Below are 27,090 nucleotides of genomic sequence, written 5' to 3' on the forward strand. Positions count from 1 at the left end.
CTTAGTGGCGGGCGCCTGTAGTCCCAGCTACTCGGAAGGCTGAGGCAGGAGAATGGCGTGAACCCGGGAGGTGGAGCTTGCAGTGAGCCGAGATTGCGCCACTGCACTCCAGCCTGGGCGACAGAGCGAGACTCCGTCTCAAAAAAAAAAAAAAAAAAAAAAAAAGTCCTAATTCAGTACTACTCACAGTGTTGGTCTGTGATGAGGTCAGTAGCTTATCTGAGAGCATAAACTACCAAACTGATACCCTCATCAAACAAAAATCTTACAGTAAAAAAGAATGTCAGCTAAATTAAAGTGCATCCAGCAAGCTCCTTATCTTGAGGACCTGTAGCAGTTCACAGAATGGCCTGAGTTCCACACTGTCCTAACACATTCTTCCTGCTCACTCAAATGACTATCTTTGAGTATATCCCAGTTTGTACAGCAATATAAACATTAGTAGTCAATTCAATGACATGAGAGGAGTGAAATAATTTGCAGGATCAAGAATTGCACCCACCAAGCATGGAGTTGGCTGTTCATTAAATAGTTAAGAGATTATACATGAAGTCTAGCCTACATGCACAGACACAAGCCAAGGAAGCTTGAAAAATTATCCATGAATATGGTTATTATTACCCTATCTCCAAATTTAAAACGAGGATATATGAATGGACAGAAACAGGTTTATGTATGGGTTATCAAACTGAAACCAGTTATTTAAATACAGAGCATGGTGTTTACAGGACAGTAAATATCATTGGGGAATAGTGCATCTACCTTGTTAGGGGTCCAAAAAATACAAAATTGTGTGAACACACAGACAAAATATTTTGAAACATAAATGTCCTAGAAAATGTAAAGGCTGATGCACGTTCTATACACATAAGCCTAATCACTGAGCATAAAAAATTGTTATTTTCAGAAGTTTCTATTTGTGGAACTTACAGCTCAGTAAAGCTGAAAATACTTTCATTAGAACAGTCTCAAAACTATGTTTAAAATAAAAAGAAGAAATATACCCTCACCTGATTTTATTATATAACTATGATATTTCAGTTAGAGATCATGGAATATTTTAAACATACATGTTAAATATTAAATATTTACACAAGAAGGGAAGGGGGGAGGTGAATTGAGATTCTCCCTCAGGGTAAAAATTTACTATCTATGTTAGTGGATGACATTCTTATTATTCAGGTGCTCTGAGGCATCCATTTGGTCAAAGCTAGTTGGTCATATAAATAATGTTGGAAGTCTATAGTGACATATTTTTTTAATTTGGAAATTTCATCACAAATGTATATAAATGATTAACCTTGGATTCATTTCACAAATTGTGACCTTAACAACAACGCTCTTTCTTTCACCCTTTGAAGCTGTTTGCTTGCGAAATGATTTTTGTCTCTCCTATATATACACACACATATACCACAATTCTATATACATCACTTCATTTTAAACGTCTTTTAGTGCTCCTGAGTCTGACTGATGTAAGATGTTATTTTGAACATGCCAAAGCATCTAAACGGCTCTGGTCTTTTCTTTTCAGCCTGCATTCCTTGATAAGTGGCAAAGCTTCCCACTTATCAGTCACTCAAAGTGACTGTAGCTGTCAGTTGTGTACAAAGCGCAATCAGTTTGGAAGCGGAGACACCAGCATTTTTCTTCTCAGCTTGAAGCAAACACGTTTTGACTGCTAGTCATTCAATTTTAAAGCATCCTCAATTAGGGGCGGATGAAGATATAAAGAAACACATCCTAAATACCTCCAGCAGGCAACAGAAAAATTTTATTGTTATCTCTTGATTTACCTTATGGCAGCCCTATCCCTCCTCTTTTTCTGGCTGCATGACACGGGTGCTCATAACAACATACCCTCTATCATGAAAAGATTGCCATAATATATTATACTAACAATCTGGGAAACCTTTCTTTGGGCTTGTTTATGTTTTCTTACTCTCTCTCTCTCTTTCTCCCTCTCTCTCTCTCTCTCAAATTGCCCCACAGAAAATCAAATAATTGACTTTTAAAATGAAAACTAACTCAATCTTTCCAACTTACTCTGTTTATTACTGATCAAGTTTTTATTCAACGAAAACATAAAATCCAATTGGATAATGAAAAGAAAAAGAAAAAAAGTTAGCCAGAGAAAGGAACTATGTATGGGAGGGAAAAATAAAAAGAGTAAAAGAAATCACGAGTGGCTATGTCAGACGATCCAGCAGCAGGTATGGATGTAGGTATTGGCAAAGCCATGGAAAGGAATACAGAAGTAGAAAGAGAATTAAAAATGTATCCAGAACTAAACGGTGGCAATTAGAGGAGAAAAATCATATACATATACACACACACACACGCACACACACACACAAACACACATACACACACATATATGCAATAAATGGAGAAGATAAAGGAAAAGTAAATGATCAAAAAAAGATATATAGAAACCTGAGTATGTATGTATGAACACACATACAATTCATATACAATGTATACACATAAATTAATATAAATCTGTAATTAAATATATGTATATGACATTAAAACTTTCTCATTAGTTCTTTTAGTTAAACATTTATGTACATTATAAAAGTTAGTCCACCTTTTCTAATTTACTATGTACATATAAGTCTCAACATAAGATAATTCTTTTTTAAAGAGATGATATTTATCTATTATAAACGTAGCATCCTATTTTCTTAGCATTTATCAGTGAAAGTTTATGTATGCAATATTTGCATATGTGGAAAATGTCTTTTCCTGATTTATAAATATTTATTTTCACTATTTATTAAAGGACAATCTCTTGTTTTACTGCAAAAAGCGAAAATAAATTACTTTATTAAAAAAAATCCTGCCACATTTGCCAACCTGATAGATTTAACTCAGTTTGAAATGACCAATTAGTCCTATTTTCTAGAGATCATCTGAATTAAATCACTCATCACTATTCTAGTAAGAAGAGGGAGGAAGAAGGCACCCTTTCAGTTTACAAAGTACTCAACTCTCAGGGTTTCAGAATAACACACACACATACACGCACACATACACACAGGCCTCAGTTCTATCATCTATAAAATGGATATAATAACACAAACTGTCTGAATTCTTCTGCTGATAATGTACGATGACCTCTGTAAAATGCCAAATACTTAATAAGCAATAGGCTGCTCCTTCTTCTTACCAGTACAGTACAAAGAGATCACATTTTTTCCCTGTTTATAATATCAAGTCAAAAATTTATTGAAATAGAATGACATTTCAAAGGTAGTATACTAAATAGTTCATGGTTTACAAATCCTAAGATTACTAATTTAACCTTATTTGCTGCTGGAACTACTAATCTTTAAGATAGGAGATTTATGTATCTTAAACTGTTTGACAGGGTTACAAATCCTAGATATCTCTAGGGAGTTTTGGGATTATTTTGGATCGGGCTGTCAGAGGTGGCCTCCCTGACAAGCATGGCATTTGAAGAGATTGGAATGAAGTAAAGGCTAAATTATATGATTAAAAGAGTATTCCAGGCCATGAGAATAACCAGTGCAAATGCCCTCATGGTAGAACACTCTCAGCACGTTCCCAGAAACCAAGAAGGACGGCACAATCACCTTTAAAAAATCACTCTAGCAGCTATGTGAAAAATCTACTTGGGGGCATAAACAAAGGAAGTAGGGTGACCAACATGGTTAGGAGCTTACTGCAGTAGTCTGAGAAATGATGGTGAATTAGACCAGAATGACGTTGGTCAATTTGACAGATGTTGGACAGAAAACCAATGTAGACGGATTAGTTGTGAGATGTGAAAGAATGAGGATTCCAGGATGTCTCCTAGGTATTCACCACAGAAAACAGGCAAATGGTATCATATTCAGAGGAAGAGAAACTGGGAAAGAATGAGTTTGGGGAAGATAATTAAAGGATATGTTTTTAAAATGTGAACTTTGAAGTGCCTATTAGGTATCCATTTGTATTAGTCTGTTCTCACACTGCTAATAAAGACATATCCAAGACTGAGTAATTTATAAAGGAAAGAAGTTTAATAAACTCACAGTTCCACATGGCTGGGGAGGCCACACAATCATGGCGGAGATGAAGGAAGAGCAATGGGTTGTCTTACGTGGCAGCAGGCAACAGAGAGCTTGTGCAGGGGAACTCCCCTTTATAAAACCATCAGATCTCACGAGACTTATTCACTATCATGAGAACAGCATGGGAAAGATCCACCCCCATGATTCAATTACCTCCCACTGGGTCCCTCCCATGACATGTGGGAATTATGGGAGCTAAAATTCAAGATGAGATTTGGGTGGGGACATAGACAAACCATATCACCATTTAAATGGAACTGGGGTATCTGACTCTGAAGATCAGGAGAGAAATTTAGGCTGGAGAGACAAATTTTGGAATATTATTTTCAGGGTGACATATAAAACCACTGACCAACTGAGACCATTTAGAAAGTAAGTGTAGAGGGACTGGCAGCCCATCCGAATAGGAACAGCTACAGTCTACAGCTCCCAGCGTGAGCGACGCAGAAGACAGGTGATTTCTGCATTTCCATCTGAGGTACCGGGTTCATCTCACTAGGGAGTGCCAGACAGTGGGTGGGGCGCACTGTGCAGCAGCCGAAGCAGGGCGAGGCATTGCCTCACTCGGGAAGTGCAAGGGGACACGGAGTTCCCTTTCCTAGTCAAAGAAAGGGGTGACAGAGGGCACCTGGAAAATCGGGTCACTCCCACCCTAATACTGTGCTTTTCCGACGGGCTTAAAAAACGGTGCACCAAGAGATTATATCCCACACCTGGCTCGGAGGGTCCTACGCCCACGGAGTCTCGCTGATGGCTAGCACAGCAGTCCGACATCAAACCGCAAGGCGGCAGCGAGGCTGGGGGAGGTGCGCCCGCCATTGCCCAAGCTTGCTTAGGTAAACAAAGCAGGCGGGAAGCTCGAACTGGGTGGAGCCCACCACAGCTCAAGGAGGCCTGCCTGCCTCTGTAGGCTCCACCTCTGGGGGCAGGGCACAGACAAACAAAAAGACAGCAGTAACCTCTGCAGACGTAAATGTTCCTGTCTGACAGCTTTAAAGAGAGCACTGGTTCTCCCAGCACGCAGCTGGAGATCTGAGAACGGGCAGACTGACTCCTCAAGTGGGTCCCTGACCCCTGACCCCCGAGTAGCCTAACTGGGAGGCATCCCCCAGGAGGGGCAGACTGACACCTCACATGGCCGGGTACTCCTCTGAGACAAAACTTTCAGCGGAACGATCAGACAGCAGCATTCACGGTTCACGAAAATCCACTGTTCTGCAGCCACCGCTGCTGATACCCAGGCAAAAACGGTCTGGAGTGGACCTCTAGCAAATTCCAACAGACCCGCAACTGAGGGTCCTGTCTGTTAGGAGAAAATCTAACAAACAGAAAGGACATCCACACCAAAAACCCATCTGTATGTCACCATCATCAAAGACCAAAAGTAGATAAAGGATGGGGAAAAAACAGAGCAGAAAAACTGGAAACTCTAAAAAGCAGGGTACCTCTCCTCCTCCAAAGGAATACAGTTCCTCACCAGCAACGGAACAAAGCTGGATGGAGAATGACTTTGACGAGTTGAGAGAAGAAGGCTTCAGAAGATCAAACTACTCCGAGCTACAGGAGGAAATTCAAACTAAAGGCAAAGAACTTAAAAACTTTGAAAAAAATTTAGAAGAATGTATAACTAGAATAACCAATACAGAGAAGTGCTTAAAGTTGCTGATGGAGCTGAAAGCCAAGTCTCGAGAACTACGTGAAGAATGCAGAAGCCTCAGGAGCTGATGCGATCAACTGGAAGAAAGTGTATCAGTGATGGAAGGTGAAATGAATGAAATGAAGCGAGAAGGGAAGTTTAGAGAAAAAAGAATAAAAAGAAATGAACAAAGCCTCCAAGAGATATGGGACTATGTGAAAAGACCAAATCTACGTCTGATTGGTGTACCTGAAAGTGACAGTGAGAATGGAACCAAGTTGGAAAACACTCTGCAGGATATTATCCAGGAGAACTTCCCCAATCTAGCAAGGCAGGCCAACATTCAGATTCAAGAAATACAGAGAAAGCCACAAAGATACTCCTTGAGAAGAGCAACTCCAAGACACATAATTGTCAGATTCACCAAAGTGGAAATGAAGGAAAAAATGTTAAGGGCAGCCAGAGAGAAAGGTCGGGTTACCCACAAAGGGAAGCCCATCCGACTAACAGTGGATCTCTCAGCAGAAACTCTACAAGCCAGAAGAGAGTGGGGGCCAATATTCAACATTCTTAAAGAAAAGAATTTTCAACCCAGAATTTCATATCCAGCCAAACTAAGCTTCATAAGTGAAGGAGAAATAAAATACTTTACAGAGAAGCAAATGCTGAGAGATTTTGTCACCACCAGGCCTGCCCTAAAAGAGCTCCTGAAGGAAGCACTAAACATGGAAAGGAACAACCGGTACCAGCCACTGCAAAATCATGCCAAATTGTAAAGACCATCAAGGCTAGGAAGAAACGGCATCAACTAACGAGCAACATAACCAGCTAACATCATAATGACAGGATCAAATTCACACATAACAATATTAACTTTAAATGTAAATGGACTAAATGCTACAATTAAAAGACACAGACTGGCAAACTGGATAGAGTCAAGACCCATCAGTGTGCTGTATTCAGGAAACCCATCTCACGAGCAGAGACACACATAGGCTCAAAATAAAAGGATGGAGGAAGATCTACCAAGCAAATGGAAAACAAAAAAAGGCAGGGGTTGCAATCCTAGTCTCTGATAAAACAGACTTTAAACCAACAAAGATCAAAAGAGACAAAGAAGGCCATTACATAATGGTAAAGGGATCAGTTCAACAAGAAGAGCTAACTATCCTAAATATATATGCACCCAATACAGGAGCACCCAGATTCATGAAGCAAGTCCTGAGTGACCTACACAGAGACTTAGACTCCCACACAATAATAATGGGAGACTTTAACACCCCACTGTCAACATTAGACAGATCAATGAGGCAGAAAGTTAACAAGGATACCCAGGAATTGAACTCAGCTCTGCACCAAGCGGACCTAATAGACATCTACAGTACTCTCTACCCCAAATCAACAGAATATACATTTTTTTCAGCACCACACCACACCTATTCCAAAATTGACCACATAGTTGGAAGTAAAGCTCTCTTCAGCAAACGTAAAAGAACAGAAATTATAACAAACTGTCTCTCAGACCACAGTGCAATCAAACTAGAACTCAGGATTAAGAAACTCACTGAAAACCACTCAACTACATGGAAACTGAACAACCTGCTCCTGAATGACAACGGGGTACATAATGAAATGAAGGCAGAAATAAAGATGTTCTTTGAGACCAACAAGAACAAAGACACAACATACCAGAATCTCTGGGACACATTCAAAGCAGTGTGTAGAGGGAAATTTATAGCACTAAATGCCCACAAGAGAAAGCAGGAAAGATCCAAAATTGACACCCTAACATCACAATTAAAAGAACTAGAAAAGCAAGAGCAAACACATTCAAAAGCTAGCAGAACGCAAGAAATAACTAAAATCAGAGCAGAACTGAAGGAAATAGAGACACAAAAAACCCTTCAAAAAATTAATGAATCCAGGAGCTGGTTTTTTGAAAGGATCAACAAAATTGATAGACCACTAGCAAGACTAATAAAGAAGAAAAGAGAGAAGAATCAAACAGACGCAATAAAAAATGATAAAGGGGATATCACCACCGATCCCACAGAAATACAAACTACCATCAGAGAATACTACAAACACCTCTATGCAAATAAACTAGAAAATCTAGAAGAAATGGATAAATTTTTTGACACATACACCCTCCTAAGTCTAAACCAGGAAGAAGTTGAATCTCTGAATAGACCAATAACAGGAGCTGAAATTGTGGCAATAATCAATAGCTTACCAACCAAAAAGAGTCCAGGACCAGATGGATTCACAGGTGAATTCTACCAGAGGTACAAGGAGGAACTGGTACTAATCCTTCTGAAACTATTCCAATCAATAGAAAAAGAGGGAATCCTCCCTAATACATTTTATGAGGCCAGCATCATCCAGATACCAAAGCCGGGCAGAGACACAACCAAAAAAGAGAATTTCAGACCAATATCTTTGATGAACATTGATGCAAAAATCCTCAATAAAATACCGGCAAACTGAATCCAGCAGCACATCAAAAAGCTTATCCACCATGATCAAGTGGGCTTCATCCCTGGGATGCAAGGTTGGTTCAATATATGCAAATCAATAAATGTAATCCAGCAGGTAAACAGAACCAAAGACAAAAACCACATGATTATCTCAACAGATGCAGAAAAGGCCTTTGACAAAATTCAACAACGCTTCATGATAAAAACTCTCAATAAATTAGGTATTGATGGGATGTATCTCAAAATAATAAGAGCTATCTATGACAAACCCACAGCCAATATCATACTGAATGGGAAAAAACTGGAAGCATTCCCTTTGAAAATGGGCACAAGACAGGGATGCCCTCTCTCACCACTCCTATTCAACATAGTGTTGGAAGTTCTGGCCAGGGCAATCAGGCAGGAGAAGGAAATAAAGGGTATTCAATTAGGAAAAGAGGAAGTCAAACTGTCTTTGTTTGCAGATGACACGATTGTATATCTAGAAAACCCCAGTGTCTCAGCCCAAAATCTTCTTAAGCTGATAAGCAACTTCAGCAAAGTCTCAGGATACAAAATCAATGTACAAAAATCACAAGCATTCTTATACACCAATAACAGACAAACAGAGAGCCAAATCATGAGTGAACTCCCATTCACAATTGCTTCAAAGAGAATAAAATACCTAGGAATCCAACTTACAAGGCACGTGAAGGACCTCTTCAAGGAGAACTACAAACCACTGCTCAATGAAATAAAAGAGGATACAAACAAATGGAAGAACATTCCATGCTCATGGGTAGGAAGAATCAATATTGTGAAAATGGCCATACTGCCCAAGGTAATTTATAGATTCAATGCCATCCCCGTCAAGCTACCAATGACTTTCTTCACAGAATCAGAAAAAACTACTTTAAAGTTCATATGGAACCAAAAAAGAGCCCGCATCGCCAAGTCAATCCTAAGCCAAAAGAACAAAGCTGGAGGCATCACGCTACCTGACTTCAAACTATACTACAAGGCTACAGTAACCAAAACAGCATGGTACTGGTACCAAAACAGAGATACAGATCAATGGAACAGAACAGAGCCCTCAGAAACAACACTGCATATCTACAACTATCTGATCTTTGACAAACCTGACAAAAACAAGCAATGGGGAAAGGATTCCCTATTTAATAAATGGTGCTGGGAAAACTGGCTAGCCATATGTAGAAAGCTGAAACTGGATCCCTTCCTTACACCTTACACAAAAATTAATTCAAGATGGATTAAAGACTTAAACGTTAGACCTAAAACCATAAAAACCCTAGAAGAAAACCTAGGCATTACCATTCAGGACATAGGCATGGGCAAAGGACTTCATGTCTAAAACACCAAAAGCAATGGCAACACAAGTCAAAATTGACAAATGGGATCTAATTAAACTCAAGAGCTTCTGCACAGCAAAAGAAACTACCATCAGAGTGAACAGGCAACCTACAAAATGGGAGAACATTTTTGCAACCTACTCATCTGACAAAGGGTAATATCCAGAATCTACAATGAACTCAAACAAATTTACAAGAAAAAAACAAACAACCCCATCAAAAAGTGGGCGAAGGACATGAACAGACACTTCTCAACAGAAGACATTTATGCAGCCAAAAAACACATGAAAAAATGCTCACCATCACTGGCCATCAGAGAAATGCAAATCAAAACCACAATGAGATACCATCTCACACCAGTTAGAATGGCATTCATTAAAAAGTCAGGAAACAACAGGTGCTGGAGAGGATGTGGAGAAACAGGAACACTTTTACACTGTTGGTGGGACTGTAAACTTGTTCAACCATTGTGGAAGACAGTGTGGTGATTCCTCAGGGATCTAGAACTAGAAATACCATTTGACCCAGCCATCCCATTACTGGGTATATACCCAAAGAACTATAAATCATGCTGCCATAAAGACACATGCACAAGTATGTTTATTGTGGCACTATTCAAAATAGCAAAGACTGGGAACCAACCCAGATGTCCAACAATGATAGACTGGATTAAGAAAATGTGGCACATATACACCATGGAATACTATGCAGCCATAAAAAAATGATGAGTTCATGTCCTTTGTAGGGACATGGGTGAAATTGGAAATCATCATTCTCAGTAAACTATCGCAAGGACAAAAAACCAAACACCGCATGTTCTCACTCATAGGTGGGAATCGAACAATGAGAACACATGGAGACAGGAAGGGGAACATCACACTCTGGAGACTGTTGTGGGGTGGGGGGAGGGGGAACGATAGCATTAGGAGATATACCTAATGCTAAATGACGAGTTAATGGGTGCAGCACACCAGCATGGCACATGTATACATATGTAACTAACCTGCACATTGTGCACATGTACCCTAAAACTTAAAGTATAATAATAATTTAAAAAAACTACAAAAAAAAAGAAAGTAAGTGTAGATATGGAAGTCAGATGATGGAACATTATCACAATTCAGCCTTTTAAAGATGAGCAGAGAATCTACCAAATAAGACTGGGAATAAGAAATAGAAACTTATAGAGAAAAGCAAATTGTGGTGTTTTAGAGGCTGGACTGAAAAGCATTACAAAAATATGGGAGTGATCAAATTTTTCAAATGCTGCTGTAAGCTCAAGTATGATGAAGACTGAGAAATTGCCACTTTTAGAATACTCTCTTTATAGAAGAAGCTACCCCAGTTTTCCCTTTTGCTTCTCTTTCAAGGGAAAACTAGGGATAAGCCTAGTGGCACACAGGTGTCCTTAATTCCCTACTCATCTTTTCTTTCCCAATTTATTCACCTGTTTGGCTCTCTTTTCTGAAGAATAATGGTGTTAAATACATACATCCCCGAGAGACAGAAGTCAGTTTCTCATTGTTTATAAGTTACATGAAAATTTACTAGCAAACGCTCAAAAGAGTAGAAGTTAGTACTCTGTCTATGGAGTTGAAGCAAATTTGCCATATGTTAGAGATGTCTGGAATGTATGTCTTGAATCATGATGTAACTGTTCTCTTCATAGAGTAACTCAATTTGTTAACATTCTGTTAATTTCAATGGCATTTATTTTTCTATTTGTTAACTCTTTTCAAAGACAGGAGGTAGAAATTCATTCTAAAGACTTTGTGAGTACTCCCAGCCATAGCATTTATTTTACCACACTATTGTTTAAATTAAAGTAAAATAAAAAGTGGTTCATTTTGGACCAACATACTGACTTCGGCCAACATTCCCAAATCTTTCTTTTGTTGTTGACTTGCTTTGTTTTGTTTCTACTACTTGAAAATTACATTCCCAGGGGCATATGTAAGCTATGATAGCCCCTATTTTGTTAAGAGGATATGGACTACAGAGCCTCAGTGAGAAACAGCTCAATTTTGTCCACAGGTAATTTTGTTTGGGAAGAGGTTGAAAAGTCATGGGAAAAATGACTGTCAGTCTGCCTTCTGGGCCAATCTCAATGATTCCAGAATGGCCATATTTACAACTTGTGAAAAAGCAGCTGCTCCAGACACATGGCAGATTTGGATAAAATGTTCCCAATGCTGAAGCCCGCTAGTTCTGTGGCTCTGATACTTCAGTTTACATGCAGATCTCTCTTCTTTAGACCACAGCAACACTAACCAAAGTTTAAACAATTATCTAAATAGATTAAACGAACCCAGGATTCACTTAAGAAATCATACTGCAAAGATTGGAGAAGAAAGAAACACAGAAATGGGAAAACAGGAAAATAAAAATAATAAAGAAATTTGAGATTCCAGATAAAAAAGCAACAGAAAAAATGTCCTTCCATTAAATGCATTTTTTAGTGTTTTTTTTGTGAGCAGCTCAAGTCAGGATAAGTTATAAAACCAGGATTACAACTTCTAAACATTGTTATCAACATCACGTCAATATAGTAATCAGCTTAAAAGCAATACAGACTTTGTTATTTCAAATAGCGTCTCAATAAAAATGTTAAAAAGTTCAAAATATCAAGGACATAGAGTAGTTAAAAATCCTATATAAATATAACCTCTCATGCTTGATAAATTCATCCAAAACAGGAGGTCAGAGGGCTAGAAAGCACATATCCAGGAAAAGAGGATTCTGGAGGTTTTATTTAATCATAAGAGTTTGGAGCAATCTATGGAGATAATAAGACCAATAACATAAGGAGAAAAAATAACAGAAATTGGCAGTTGGGAGTAACAGAAGAGGAGACACACCATCCTCATCTGACAAGGCAAGTATCAAGGAACACTTTATACTTGAATGAACAAGAAAAGGGGTTATAAGTAAAATGAAGTTTAACAGTACCTACTCAATAAATTTAAATAATATATAACTGTATCTTGAGGAAGGGGAAAGGAGAGTGGCAACAGGGAGCTAGTAAATCTTCATGTTTCCAGGATCATGGTATTTAAAGTTGATAAGTCAGAAATAGCACTATAATTAAATTTTTTGACAGAGAAGTAAATACTAGGAGGAAGTCTATAAAAAAATAAAAACTTGAAGATTTTAAAGTGGCTCCTTCTGAGTAAAAGAAGAGTAAAGTATAGAGAACTGGGCTTGAGATGGTTGCTTTCATTTCTTTTTGGTACTTTCTTAGCCATGTGGCATGTGTTGTATCAGTGAAGATGAAAATATACACACCTGTCAATCCGTATGTCTGTCTACAGAGACAGGTTTGCCTAGATAGAGAAATAAGAAGAATGAGTGGATTTCTACCATTAGGTAATTGCCAGGAGATGTATTGAAAAAAAAAGAATACTTAAGGAATTTTAAAGTGGCTGCCTCTGAGTGAAAAGACAGGGCTGCAGGCAGTTATCCTTACGAACTCTTTAGGGCAGGCCATTTGTCTTCTCAAATGGAAGTTATGCATCCAGAAAATACAAAGAAGAAAGTCATCCTTAAAGCTACTTGTTTGTATCTCCATATTTCCTCCTCTGCTAATCTATCTGAATGCCAAGAAATTGTATCCTGTCCAGTTATGATGTATTTTATTTCACATAGCAAAACATTAGTTGGAGCTCAAGGAGTTAATGCATGTCTTTCTCAGGTTGAAATGCTACCTTAACTACACAGTGTTTATTCTTGGCATTTGCAGTCTCCAAAAGAGACAAGGTTACTTTGTAATCTCTTTGTGCTCTTGTATGTGTGCAGGGTCTTGTTGAGGGGGGAAAATGCTTACCACCCTCAGGGAAAGAAATCATAAATCAGCAGGTCAGTCAGGTACATACTATTATTTCACCTGTAACATTATTATGTTTCAACACAATATTTCAATGGATTTCCTTCTGCGTAATAATTTTTCAAGAATTACCAAAACTTTAATGAGCTCAGAGAACTTTGGTGCCAATAAAATGAAACCTTTATCACAAATTGGTTGAGCCCATGACTGCAACTTAATCATTCAATTGTATATAAGTCAAGTTGTATTTTTACCGTGTAGGAATAAGTTCCCAGGGAAAGAAAACTCATTTTAAAACTTAGGGCCATTAAGCCTTAAATGGTGGAATATTGGTAAAATAAAAATGAACTGAGCCAAAACTCGGGTAACTTGGAATTGAGCCATCGTTCCACAAGAAACAACTTATGTGACACTGGGAAAAATTTCTAACCTTACTTAGTTTTAGTTTACAAATGTCAAAATGAGAGATAGGTCTAAATAAAGCCTTTCTAAAAACCTCTTGTAGTTCTAAAATCATATGAATATGGAACACCGAGCTCACAGTTTTTAGTGACTACTGCCATGTAAAGTATATTCTTTTTTTTTTTTTTTTTCCTAGAAATTCTCCTCTTGCTGGAAACATTCATGAATTGCCCATCATTGGAAATACAGAAAGCACACATTTTTCTCTCTAATGACTTTGGCAAAAATGTTTAGCCCATGTACTTGCTAAATACCAGTCACAATCCCATTTAATCTTCAGAGAACCAGGTGTCAGTTAGGTATTATATTTCCTTTTTTATAGATTGCAATAATGAAACTCGGAGGGAGTAAACCATTTTCTCAAGATCACATGGCAGATATCAGATGTGAAGATGCACAGACTGAGTTCAGGTGTATCTTATTCCAGATCACTGTTCTCAATCATTTTTTAAAAAACTATTCAACAGAATTAAAATTGCATTTCATACAGGTAAATATAATCCTATACCACCTAAAGCAACCAAGTTCCTTCCTATATACTATGCAATGCACACTGCCAAACTAAGAATACAAGAGAATAGAAATATTTTCTTTGCTCTACCCTTAGGTCCAGACAGAATCAGTGACCCAAAGCTATGACTAGTGCTGCACATGCTTAACTTATGAATCAGAAACAATGACAGGAGATTATTAAATACTAATTCTTTGCTTGCAAGAGAACACAATGAACAATAGTTGGAAAAGTTAATCAGATGGGGAAATGGGGTAAATTTTTGGAATCTCTTATAAAAGTTCAAATACTGATGCCCTGGTATGGGAATCATAAAATATGCAGTTGAAAGGAAGTACAGTATCTTTAAACTTGCAATTAAAAAGTATCTTCAGTAGATTTCATGCTAGAACACATTGTTGGATTAGCCTTATTAGTTGCTGTAAAGCACCCTAAATTCCATTAAGTATTATTGAAAAGGAGTAAGAAACTTATAACTAGGACATGTTTCTCACACACATGCCCAAAACTATAGAAACCCTGTCCCACCAGAAGCTTCAAGATGACAGGAAACTTAGGTCTCCAGGAACACTCAATTTGTTGTCATAATGAAAGCTGAGCAGAGGTCACTCAGTCACTTCCTGTAAAACAGTGAATCAGGTCAAGATGAACCACTGGTCCAGGATCTTTACTGGAAACATAAAGCAACTAACTATCAATATTAGAAACAGGTTGATTTAATGTAAAAAAGAAAATAGGAAATTAAATTGCTAAAAGATGGGGACTGTAGAACAGGCAACAGAGTAAGAGGGGGAAAAAAAAGAGCTTCCCTTCCAAAAATTCTAGAAAGATATCTTATCCTAAAATATTTACAAATTTCATCTCATGTATTAATGTTCATTAAAATTAGCTTGAAACAGTAAATTGAAATTTAAAAATTACCTTTTAAGTCAATAAACACAAATATTAGAGGGAAATATTCCTGAAGAGTAGAAAACTAAGATAAACTTCTTAGTGCTTCTAAAATTAAGAGTCTCATAGAAAAGTGGACATGTTCTTGAGGGAAGATGGATGTTTCTGGTATTTGTAGAGTAAACTGATTTATGATATTGCAAATAATAATAGAAAACATTCTTAATCCTTAATGAATTAGGTGGGTCAACCTGGCAGAAGACTGTAACTCTACAAAGTCTTTATAAGGAAGAAATGTAGATTGAGTTTTTAATGCAGTTAGAATTATGCAGTTTTAGAGCTAAGGTTGCTTTTTAAAGAAATAAAAATAGTTCATAAAGAACTGATCCTAAGCAATTAAATAAAACCGGTTCACTTGCAGATTCTTATGGCATTTTCTCTAGAGTAGGTTTACCATACAGCTAAACCTACCACCACTCTTTTCATCAGAGGTTGAGAAAGAATTAAAAAGGCCAAGAGAAACTTGAAATAACCTAGATGTGATGATTAATTTTAGGTGTCAAGTTGTCTGGATTAAGGATTACCTAGATACCCGGTAAAACATTATGCTGGGGTGTGTTGTGAGGTTGCTTTCTGAGGAGATTAGCACATGAGTATAAGTGGCCTAGGTGGGGAACATTCACCCTCTCAATGTGGGCAGGCACCATCTAATCTGCTGAGGATCCAGACAGAACAAAAACAGAGAAAAGGTGAATGCGTGGATCTATCTGGTGGGACTGGGATACACTCTTCTTCTGTCCTTAGACATCAACTTCAGGCCCCTCATCTTTGTACTCCAGGACTCACACTTGCAGCTTCCCGGCTTCTGAGGTCATTGGCCTTGGAGTGAAAGTTATATCAACAGCTTCCCTGGTTCTGAGGCCTTTGGACTTGGACTGAGAACCATGCCGCCAGCCTCCCGGGGTCTCCAGCTTGCGGAAGGCCTGTTGCAGAACTTAGCCTCCATAATTGTGTGAGCCAATCACCCAGTAAGTCCCCCCTCACATATCTATCTATATCTACATCTATATTTATATCTATCTATATCATCTATATCTTCTATTGATTCTGTGATTTTGGGGAACCCTGAGTAATATACTGGGGTATTAGAGTATGTAAATGTTTGTGCATATACATAAACATACAAACTTGTTCATGCTTTTTAAATCAAATGATACATATTTCAAATGGAATAAAGATGTCTAAATTGACTTCTCCTTTAGCGAGATCTCACAAGAACAATGAGCAAAATGTAGGGAAATATTATCTTTCTTGTCATTTAACATATCCATGAAACGAAAAAAATTGCCCAGCTCTAACTCTTACCAATCGAATTCACACAGCAGATCTGTCTACCCCATTTGATGTATTGGGATCCTTTGCTAAAACTGGACCAAGATAATGTCTTTTGTATTCATATATGAAACAAACATTTTAAAGGCATACTTAATTGTGGACTATAACACGCTACAGTCTACTACTCCATCAATATACGCGTTGCTTTCTAAGGTCTGGAACAACAGCAATGGTATAAAACATCTAAGAAAGTACAATCAGGATGAATAATTTAAGTTAGTATGTTTCTTTCTACAAGGTATCAAGGCACTGTATTTAAAAAGGAAAAGAGTAGATGGAAATTCTAGATGAGTATTTTCAAATATCAAATAAGATGATCTATGGTAAATTATTTTGTGAGCATTCAATTATATATCCATTTTTAATTAAAATAAATCTTATAATATTTGTTATACATTCCAATTGCCTTTCATGATAGCAGATTCTATATTTACTAGTCTTCGTCCTTGCCCTATGCTTCCAAGAAAAAGGAGGCAGTAGGAAGAAGGAGAAAAGGGAAGAAAAAACATTCTAAAATGAAATATGGCAATTATTTATGTGGTGGGAAAATTAGTCTGTTCTACATTTTTAATGTCCTATTTCTACATATGCCACCACATCAGAGCTTCCCATAATTGTTTGAACAATCTCGCAGTAGACTAAATAATTCAAATATATTGTTACTTTCATAACTATTAAGTGTTTATAAGACTTCTCCAAATTAACAATTGACAAAATATATTTCAGAACTACGCTTTTAGTTAATGAATATACTGGAAGCTGTGAAAATGAATTTCTTTCCAGGTTATCAGTCTTGCTCAGTACTTATTTTTTGCCTGAAAGGGTTTTGACACTGTCAGTTTCATTTATCTGCACTAATCCTAGAAAGAAGTCAAACACACATATATATCTCAATATCTCAATGTTTCCCTCAAATTACTTTCAGTGTGACTTTATTTCCTTTAGGGACTTTTTATTTTCCCACTCTGAAATAGTAGAGGCTGGCCGCTTAACACTTTGATCAAATAGAAATTCTAAGCTTTTAAAATTCTCATACTCCACAAAAGTTCTATTATAGTCAGAAAACTTTGCTTCTTATCCTAGCTCTACCAGTTTCTAATTGTGTGGTCTTGGGCATGTTGTTAAACTTGGCCTTTGCTCTCTGGAATATACTTCCTATAGTCATAGAATTTCTAGAACATATAATTTTTAAGTGCTTTTCATTAAAAAAAGTTCTGACTTATAAATTATAGTGCTTCATGCTCTGAAGCAAGAATCCATCCATTTCAACTTTTTGTGATTATGACAGGGCTTAAAATCCACATTGTCAATGTAGTGGTCATAATTGTGGAATAATTCCTAAGAAAGCACTGAAGGTGTTGGCTAATCTAATTGGTCAGAACAGTTTATTGAGCCTTACACACATTTACAATATGAGTTGAAATCTATTTTTGCCATTCTGTTTAACAAAGGACTTATTTCAGTATTACAGAAATTACAAAAATCGAAAACTATTGGTACACTTGTCAGATTGCAGTAAAAGCAAGTGACTACCACATTGCTGATTATGGAATTACCTTACTTAGAATAAGAAAGTGCCGTAACAATATTAATACCTATGCTTTGATAATTAATAAAATTTTAAATGCAGATAACCAGGTACCATAGACTAAAAAGTCAGTGTACTCTGAACAACATGAAGTTCAATGAACAGTTTTAAACCACTGAAATGAATAACCACACTTCAGATATGAATGGATTATAACATGTTAGAAATGTGCTGATCATAATTACAGTTAAGGAGGGGAAAGGTCCTCGGCTGGAACATCTCACTGAACTTCCACTGACTCACTGAAGCTATCTATGGGTCATTAAAATCCCACATAGAATAAGAAAGAAGGAACAGTGATAGGTCTGTTAAATCCATTGAAATTACGTGTGCCTGACTCAATTAGATACAATGGGAGAAATCTGGATGGCAAAGAAGTTAAAACATGATTAATACAAGAGTGAAATAATTTTGACACATTTGCTTCCTGTCATTTATGATATTTACACTTAATAAAATACGTTGGATCTCAAGATACAACTTCAAGAGAATCATGAATTTCTCTCCAGATTAGCATACTTCAAAAGCTAAGAGTTGCCTCCAGATGGATGATGTTACATGGGGTTGGATTCATAGCTCCATGAATTAGGTTCCTTGATAGTCCTAGCAAGTGAGTATTGAGCACTTACTGTGTGCCCTGACACTATGCTAAGGCTCTTTATCCATGATTTCCTTTAATCCTCAAAAATCCCTATATGAAGTAAGTGCTGTTCAGAAAGTAAATTGTCAGAAGGGAAACAGAGCTGAACTTTTGTCAAAGTTTATGACACTAGCAAGTGGTGGAAACAAGACAACACTGGAAACTTTTTTTCTTTTTGTTTACCAACACAGCTGCTTCCTCCTGTACTGATGCTCCTTATCATTGCAAATTTCCAAAAAAACAAAAATGTGGAGGTCCTACAGCCTTCAGGCTTGTTTTCTCCAGGCAAAACCACAGGTAAATCGACTTGAACACCAAATTATTACCGTCCCTATGTTCCACCTTTATCATACATGGCTCTCGGGCATGCAATAAAAAAGTTCTATCTGGTACTACTTCTCTAACTGAAAACCCAGGTACCTTTCTGCTTTGGTTCCCTGCACCTACCCAGTTAAGAACATTTATAGACACATTTTAACATTAAAATATAGATAAAATGAAACCTTTATCTACAATAATTTCTTCTCAGCATACAATGAAAATAACTGTTAGCTTGCTTAGATTGAAGCTCCCTGACACAGTAGGGCCTGTAGACTGACAGACACCATTTGCAAGATTTGCATGGCAGAGGAGGTGCTATGTCATGAATTAGCCTGAAAGTCATTTTTATTTTGGAGGTTATTTCAGTTAGGTATTTAAGGATAAGAAACAGAATATATATATTTTTTAATTGTAAGTATATTGAAATTATGATTTCTGACCTGGATCTGTTGCTGGAGCAAATTGATTTTGTGTTGTTGCTGCAGAAGCTGCTGCTGTTGTCTTGCAATCTGTGAAGAAATTGCACATGAGAAATTTACAAGTATATTGTAGTCCCGGAGGGAAGTTACTAATGTTCTGTTTCTCAAAGTTTGATTTGACACTGATTAAGATGATGAAAATAGATGGGTCTGTGCTCCTAAATTATCAGCAATTCATCCTAAGATCAAGGAAGATATTTAGTCTTTAGGAACGGTTATGTTTCTTTGGCCTTAAACAAATGAAGCCTAAGATACTACGGCAGTGATCAATCCCAGAAAGAAATGTCTGTTTTTCAAACATCCCTCTTCCTAGTGATATATTAAGAAGGTGCTGCTTTTGACATTTTTCAGCCCTTTTCTATAACAGAGTGTTTCACAAATGGGGAAGGGAAGGTTTAAGACTGAGGAGTTGTCCAGGCCTGGTGGCTCACGCTTGTAATCCCAGCACTTTGGGAGGCCGAGGCAGGTGGATCACGAGGTCAGGAGATCAAGACCACGGTGAAACCCCATCTCTACTAAAAATACAAAAAATTAGCTGGGCGTGGTGGCGGGCGCCTGTAGTCCCAGCTACTTGGGAGGCTGAGGCAGGAGAATGGGGTGAACCGAGAGGTGGAGCTTGCAGTGAGCCGAGATTGCTCCACTGCACTCCAGCCCGGGTGACAGAGCGAGACTCGTCTCAACAAAAAAAAAAAAAAAAAAATCTCTTAACCCCTATACCCGAAAGTCAAAAATTCAGGAACAAATTCACACATCACCATGAATAAAAGAACCCATGTGATGAGCATGGATCTACCTGGCTGCACAAAAAAAATTATTTCCCTATGGATGATGGTTTAATTATAATTATTTTAATGCTTTAATTTTATCTTTGGAATATGGTGTAAAAAAAATACATTTTTTTCTCTTTTTTTTTTTTGAGACAGAGTTTTGCTCTTGTTGCCCAGTCTGGAGTGCAATGGCACAATCTCGGCTCACTGCAACCTCCACCTCCTGAGTTCAAATGATTCATCTGCCTCAGCCTCCCGGGTAGCTGAGATTACAGGCATGCACCACCATGCCTGGTTAACTTTTTTATATTTTTACTAGAAACACGGTTTCACCATGTTGGCCAGGCTGGTCTTGAACTCCTGACCTCAGGTGATCCACTTGCCTCGGCCTCCTAAAGTGCTGGGATTACAGGCGTGAGCCACCGTGCCCGACCCATAATTTTTTTTTTTTTCTGAAGATTCAAAGTGGTAAAAGAAACAGTAGAAGGAAGATTACCTTTTTCAGTAAGTCTAGTTCCTTCCTCCCACATAGCAATATTTCAAATGCTATTTAAATCCTTTTAACAGAACTTTGAGAATACTTCAGAACCTGACCACTTCAACCTCCTGCGTACTTTCTTCCGTTCACCGTGTCTCTCGTCTGGATTGTTGTAACGGCCTCCATTTGCTCTTTGTGCTTTTGCTCCTGCTCCCTATAGTCGATCACAGACCAGTACCCTGAAAGTACTTTTTAAAATATGAGTCCACTTTCGGAGACTGAGGTGGGCAGATGGCGAGGTCAGGAGTTCGAGACTAGCCTGGCCAACATAGTGAAACCCCATCTCTACTAAAAATACAAAAAATTAGCCAGGCATAGTGGTGGGTGCCTGTAATCCCAGCTACTCGGGAGGCTGAGGCAGGAGAATCTCTTGAACCTGGGAGGCGGAGGTTGCAGTGAGCCAAGATCACGCCATTGCACTCCAGCCCGGGTGACAATGCGAGACTCCGTCTCAAATATATACGCACATATATATATATGTGTAGATATATATATATGTGCGTATATATATATAATATGTGTGTGTGTGTGTGTGTACATATATACATATATATATGTCTTGTCATGCTATTCATCTTTTCAAAACACTTCTCTCTCACTCAGCAAAAAGCCAGTGTACATATAATGCCTTCAAGGCCCTATATTATTTGGTCTCCTGCTACCTCTCTGATTTCATCTCATCCCCTATCACCTCATGCCTGCCACACATTGCATTCCTAACTACCTCTTGTACACACCAAGGATGCTCCTGCCTCCCAAGGATACTCCTGCTTCTGGGCCTTTGCACTTACTTTTCCCGCTATCTGGAATACTCTGCCTAGACAGCCCCATGGCTCACTCCTACACTTCCTACAGGTTTCTGCTCAAATGTTCTCAGTCAAAAATGTCTTCTCTGAGCACCCATTTTAAAAGAACATATTCCCACAGATAATACCCTCATCTCCAATGCCCTGCATAATTTTTCAACATAATCCTTAGCAACGTACAGTTTACAGGTTTACTTATTGTCTATCCTTCCCAACTAGATTAGATTTCAGTACGCAAGGGATTTTTGTCTGTTTTATTTCCCCACTCTACTCTCACTAACTAGAAGAAAACCTGGCATCAAATTGGTGGTCAATGAATATTTATCTAATAGATGAATGTGGAATGGAGCTCAGAATCTGGGCGAAAGGCTCCAGTAAACAGGTCCTTTAGCTTTTGTAACAGCTATACCAGGAGTATTAGAATACACAGAATGGGGACATTCTGCACTCAGTAGGGAGTGCTGGGATGAGTGTCAGAAAAAGACTACAGGAGAAGATGAACCTGCCCTGACCCTTAAATAATAAGTATTAAATGTCTTTCATGAAAAGATCTCCCACCACAGAGTGGTAACTGTGCATGCCTGCCATGTATGGTAGAGAAGCGCTGGGAGAGCTGAACGGGCTCTAGAAACATGACCTGTAGCTATCACCAGGGATCTTCTCTCAGGCTGTGGAGGCAGCACTGCAGGACATCTCTCCAACACAGGAGAGAAATTCTTGAAGAACCTAGGGGTTTGTAAAGTTCCAAGGAGAATGTCAGAGGTCTTGGGAAAGTATTAGAATCAAAGGATTCTAGAATCCTTTTATAATATTCAGGGATGGGCTAGAATGTGAAAGAGATAAGAAAGAAGCTTCCTCTCCATCAGTCATTGCTTAGATCTTTCAGGACATGTGTGCCCTCAGACCCACCAAAGCAAATAGGGATTATCTACAAAAAATATCCCCAGCCAAGCTACATTTTCTGAAGCTCCTAGGATTCTCCAGAATTCAGTTGACTGAAAGATTGAGAGTTAAGGACAAGAAAAGAGTGGTGTTGTTTTATACTGTTACAGGCAAGCATTCTGAACTCTTTTATCATAGGGATAAAGCAAGAGGCATATGGGCCATACCCAAAACCAAGCCAAATATATCTTTAATGAAAGTGATGAGGTATTTCATTAAAAATAAAACTAACATCTTTTAAGCAGACATAAACCACCAAGTAGAGTTCAATGGAAATAAGGGGGTGGAAAAAAGGAGCTCCTCAAACATAAACTGAGTATTTCTTCATGCCATTCAACCCTGCTACCTTACACTTTGAAAGATGTTCAGAAGGTTCTACAGGGATGTGTAGACACACAAATATTAAATAGTGGCCATCCTTCACCTGGGATGGTGAAGGGACTATGCCCAGAACATGGAACAGGGAAAGGACTTAGCCTTGAAAAAGAGGGCCATACTTACCTGTAAGCTGAAACTATGTCACCTCCCCTCTATCTTACTTTCTATTTACTACCAATTTTTTTTAACTAATAGCTCATAGGCATTGCCTCCATTTTCCTACTACGTATATTCCAGTTTTTATTGTCTGATTTCGGCTACTAAAACACCATAGAAGCCTTACTCTTCAAGGCCAACAATGAGAATCTAAATGAAAAATCTAGTAGTTTCAGTCTGATATTAGAATAATTACTTTTCTGTAGCATTTAACACTGTTCCCTATGACCCCTTAAAATCTCCATTTTGCTTCCTATGACATTGCACTCCTGGCCCCACTTCCATATCTGATTCTTTCTGCATATGTTCATTTTCCTTTCTCTGCCAGCTATATAAGCCAGTATCTCCCAAGGATCTACCCTTAGTTCCTTTCTGCTTTCTTGTAATATTACCACTGTAAATTAAGGCCTATAAGCCTGCCACATCTCTGCATAAAACACTCCTGTCCCCGATATTAACATGGCTGCCTTTTGTATGTCATTTAGATCTCAGCTTAACTGCCAAAGCTTTAGAAAGATCTAGCTGCCCAATCTAAGGAGCATTGCCTTGTCATAGCAATCAACATTTATCTTATTATTCTGTTTATATTTTTTCAAATTATTTATCACTATATAATATCATTTTGTTAATTTATCTGCTCCTTTATCTGACTCTTTCTTTCCACTAAAATTTAGGGTCTTTGTCTCTCTGATTAATTGAGATAGCCTCAATAATTAGTACAGTGCCTGGCACATAAGAAGCACTAGATTACTATTAGTCAAATAAATGAATGAATGTTATCTCCTCCAGTAGAGTTTAAACCACCATTTCTCTGTAAATAACCTAAGAAACACCTGAGCTCTCTTCCAAAATGCTGATTGGTGTTTCTAGCTGTCTCTCACATACCGCCAACTGGACAATCTGACAGGAGCTGTAATTCAACATCATAAAACTACTTTCTTTTCCAGACTTGCTCTTCTCCTGACTTTCTCTGTTTCTGGTGATTGGCATTCTCAATCTCCCTATTACTAGGCTCAACGCTTTTCCTTTCCCTTTTGCCTACTCAAAGAATTCTACTAACCATAACTCTTCCACCTGTTTATTTCTTTCATCTGTTTGTCCATGGTCATTACCCTAACTAATTTAGATTCTCACTCTTTTTAATTTAAAGTATTATAATAGCCTTGTAACTGAACTTCCTGCCCCTAGCTGGAAACTCACTTTACTTGTTGAAGCCCACAAGTTCTTCAAAGCGTATCTCAAATGTCAGCTCTCTAATGAATTCTTTCAAAATGTTTCTTGTTGAAAATGTTCTCTTGACTCTCCATGGTTCTTTTTTGGTATTTTTCTCATGATTTATCAGAATTTACCTTGATTATAATTACCTCTACGCTACTTACCACCAAAGTAGTTAATAAGCATCTTAAAATCTGGGTTTTGTCTGTGGGTGGGTTTTTATTTTGTTTTGTTTTGTTTTGCTTTTTTGGCCTTTTAATTTATTTAACTGGGGAGGTGGAAGGGACTCTTATTCATTGTTGTGTGCCTAGGACAGTGGCCTATAAGTAGCAGGCAAAGCAATGTCTGAGGAATTTGATTGCATCGCTAGTTCTTACTCACCTGTTCTTGTTGCTGCTTGGCCAGCTCCATTTGCTGACGCTGTTTCTCAATCTGAGAGGCCGCTAGTTTCTTCTGCTCATCGTGGGCAGCCAACAGCTGCTCTCGTAGGCTGGTCAGCTGGTTGATCATACCCATGAGTTGCCTTTCTTTCTCAGCTAAGCTCTCGGGAGTCCCTACAAATCATATAGCAATAAAACAGACAAAATAAATGAAAAAAAGTAATTATTTCAATGAAAATGGCTCTGTTGTATACAGAGCTAGTCCAAATATAAAGTTCAATAAACACAAAAACATTACCTACTTCTTTTACATTTTCACGCAACAGTAAAAAGTGATGGCAATTTACCCATTACAAAATACCACAATGAACCTGGCTCTCTGGCACAATAGATGGCACATTGGACTTCTAACAAAGTACCATAATGACCAAACATTTTGAGTGTTTTTACATTTATGACCAGTAATAATCTGTAGATTTTTTTAACTTTTACTTTATAAGTAAATTAAAAAAAAATGTTGGCTGAGCATCTACTGTTTTTAATAGTCTATGCTAGGGCCTGCTGGAAATAAAAAGATGTCCAAAGTACAGTTCTTGGCCTTAAGTACCATAGTTTTTCATCTAATTAAAGAGGCAAGACAAAGACACAAAAAACTAATAGCCAGAGTTATTAAGAGGTCAAGGCATTAGTATTAGTGATATGATTCTCCCTTTCTTAAAAAAAAAGTTGAAGATTCAGAATTCTATGTTAAAAGAGAGAAAACATCTATTTAGCCAATCAAGTTTTAGACTGTATTCCCCATATGCCAATTCAGAGTCTATCTTCAAAAATAAAATATAGTTAACTGAGCGAATATTCAAGTTTGAGAACACAAATATAGCAATTGTGAGATAATGTGATTGGCAAATTAGCATCACCTTATGGTCACGTAAGCTAATACATAAATCCAAAATTTGGAGAAGTCATGGCAATCATTTAAAATACATATTACACTCAAGATATTTAAAACATGCCAATGAATGTTATTAAGTTAAAATTTATATTTCATATAAGGGAAATATGTGCTGTTCACTGAAACGGAAACAGTATCACTTTTAATTGTTCTTTTAGAACTCACAAGATAGACAAGGCCCCTATGATAAAGTACTACCAGTAGGAGAGAACACCCTCTTTAATTACAATTTTCACTTCAAACATAAGACACTAAGCACTGTTTTACTACTGCATTTGCCACCTGTATACATAATTAGATAGAAGGATATGTTATAACTCAGTCACCCTTCTTAACCCCAGTGCATTTCTCCTACCAATTTAGGCTGAAACAGTTTGTTCTATTTTAGCAAGTAGCAGCTATAGTTAGTAGCTTATAATTTTTATATGCCCATTTGGAATAGAAAGAAGGGTTCTAACGTATTTTACATATAACATAGAGAACAAATATTCAGAAAAGAAAATGTGTGAATAAGGCAGTAACCATTTCTTATGCTCTTATTATCAATGCCTGTCCTTATCCAAGGCAAGTGGTCAATAATGTGTTGCTAATAATTCATTATATCTCCGATATTTGGATTCCATCAGAATGAATGAACATTAACTCTATGAATAATAGCCACATGACTATTATATCCTAATATTAAATAATATAAATATATCTTGGGAAGATTTTCTTAATGAAAACATTTATATGCTAGCAAGATAAACATCTTCCTACATTGTTAATAGAGAAGTAAATTTCTACCACATTTCAAGGAATACACACTAGGAATACCAATACACATCATGTCTTAGAATGCGCATAACCTACAAAGGATAATTCTGCTTTTAGAAATCTAGCCCAAGGCTGGATGCAGGGGCTCACGCCTGTAATTCCAATGTTTTGGGAGGCCCAGGCAGGAGGATCACTTGAGGCCAAGAGTTCAAGACCAGACTGGACAACATAGCAAGACTCCATTTCTGCAAAATTTTTTTAAAAATTAGCTGAGCATGGTGGTATGCACCTGTAATCCTAGCTACTTGGGAGGCTGAGGTGGGAGGATCACTTGAATCCAGGAATTTGAGGTTGCAGTGAGATTCACTGCCTAAAAAAAAAAAATCTAGTCCAAAAATATCGTAAGAAATGTGGGTTAATTACTAATTGTTTGAAATGAAATTCTAGAAACAACCTAAATGTCAAATAAGAATAATCAAATAATTATGGGTCATCCATGGTAGAGTATTTTATAACCATAAAAAATTATTTCTGAAGAAAATTTAATGA

At 37.6% G+C, this 27,090-nt stretch overlaps 1 protein-coding gene across 17 annotated transcripts in view; it reads right to left on the minus strand.

The window, feature by feature from the left end:
* SOX5 (SRY-box transcription factor 5) overlaps positions 1-27,090 on the minus strand; it is a 1,035,411-nt gene that overhangs the window by 188,124 nt on the left and 820,197 nt on the right. For all 17 annotated transcript variants that reach the window (XM_054526954.2, XM_054526957.2, XM_054526958.2 and 14 more), the window contains 2 exons: positions 24,835-25,007; positions 19,613-19,681 (listed from right to left, as the gene is read on the minus strand). In XM_054526954.2, coding sequence (XP_054382929.1) covers positions 19,613-19,681; positions 24,835-25,007 — 242 coding nt within the window. The remainder of the gene's footprint in view (positions 1-19,612; positions 19,682-24,834; positions 25,008-27,090) is intronic.

Source organism: Pongo abelii, chromosome 10 (genome assembly GCF_028885655.2).
Source record: "Pongo abelii isolate AG06213 chromosome 10, NHGRI_mPonAbe1-v2.0_pri, whole genome shotgun sequence".
In the NCBI taxonomy this organism is placed as follows: domain Eukaryota; kingdom Metazoa; phylum Chordata; class Mammalia; order Primates; family Hominidae; genus Pongo; species Pongo abelii.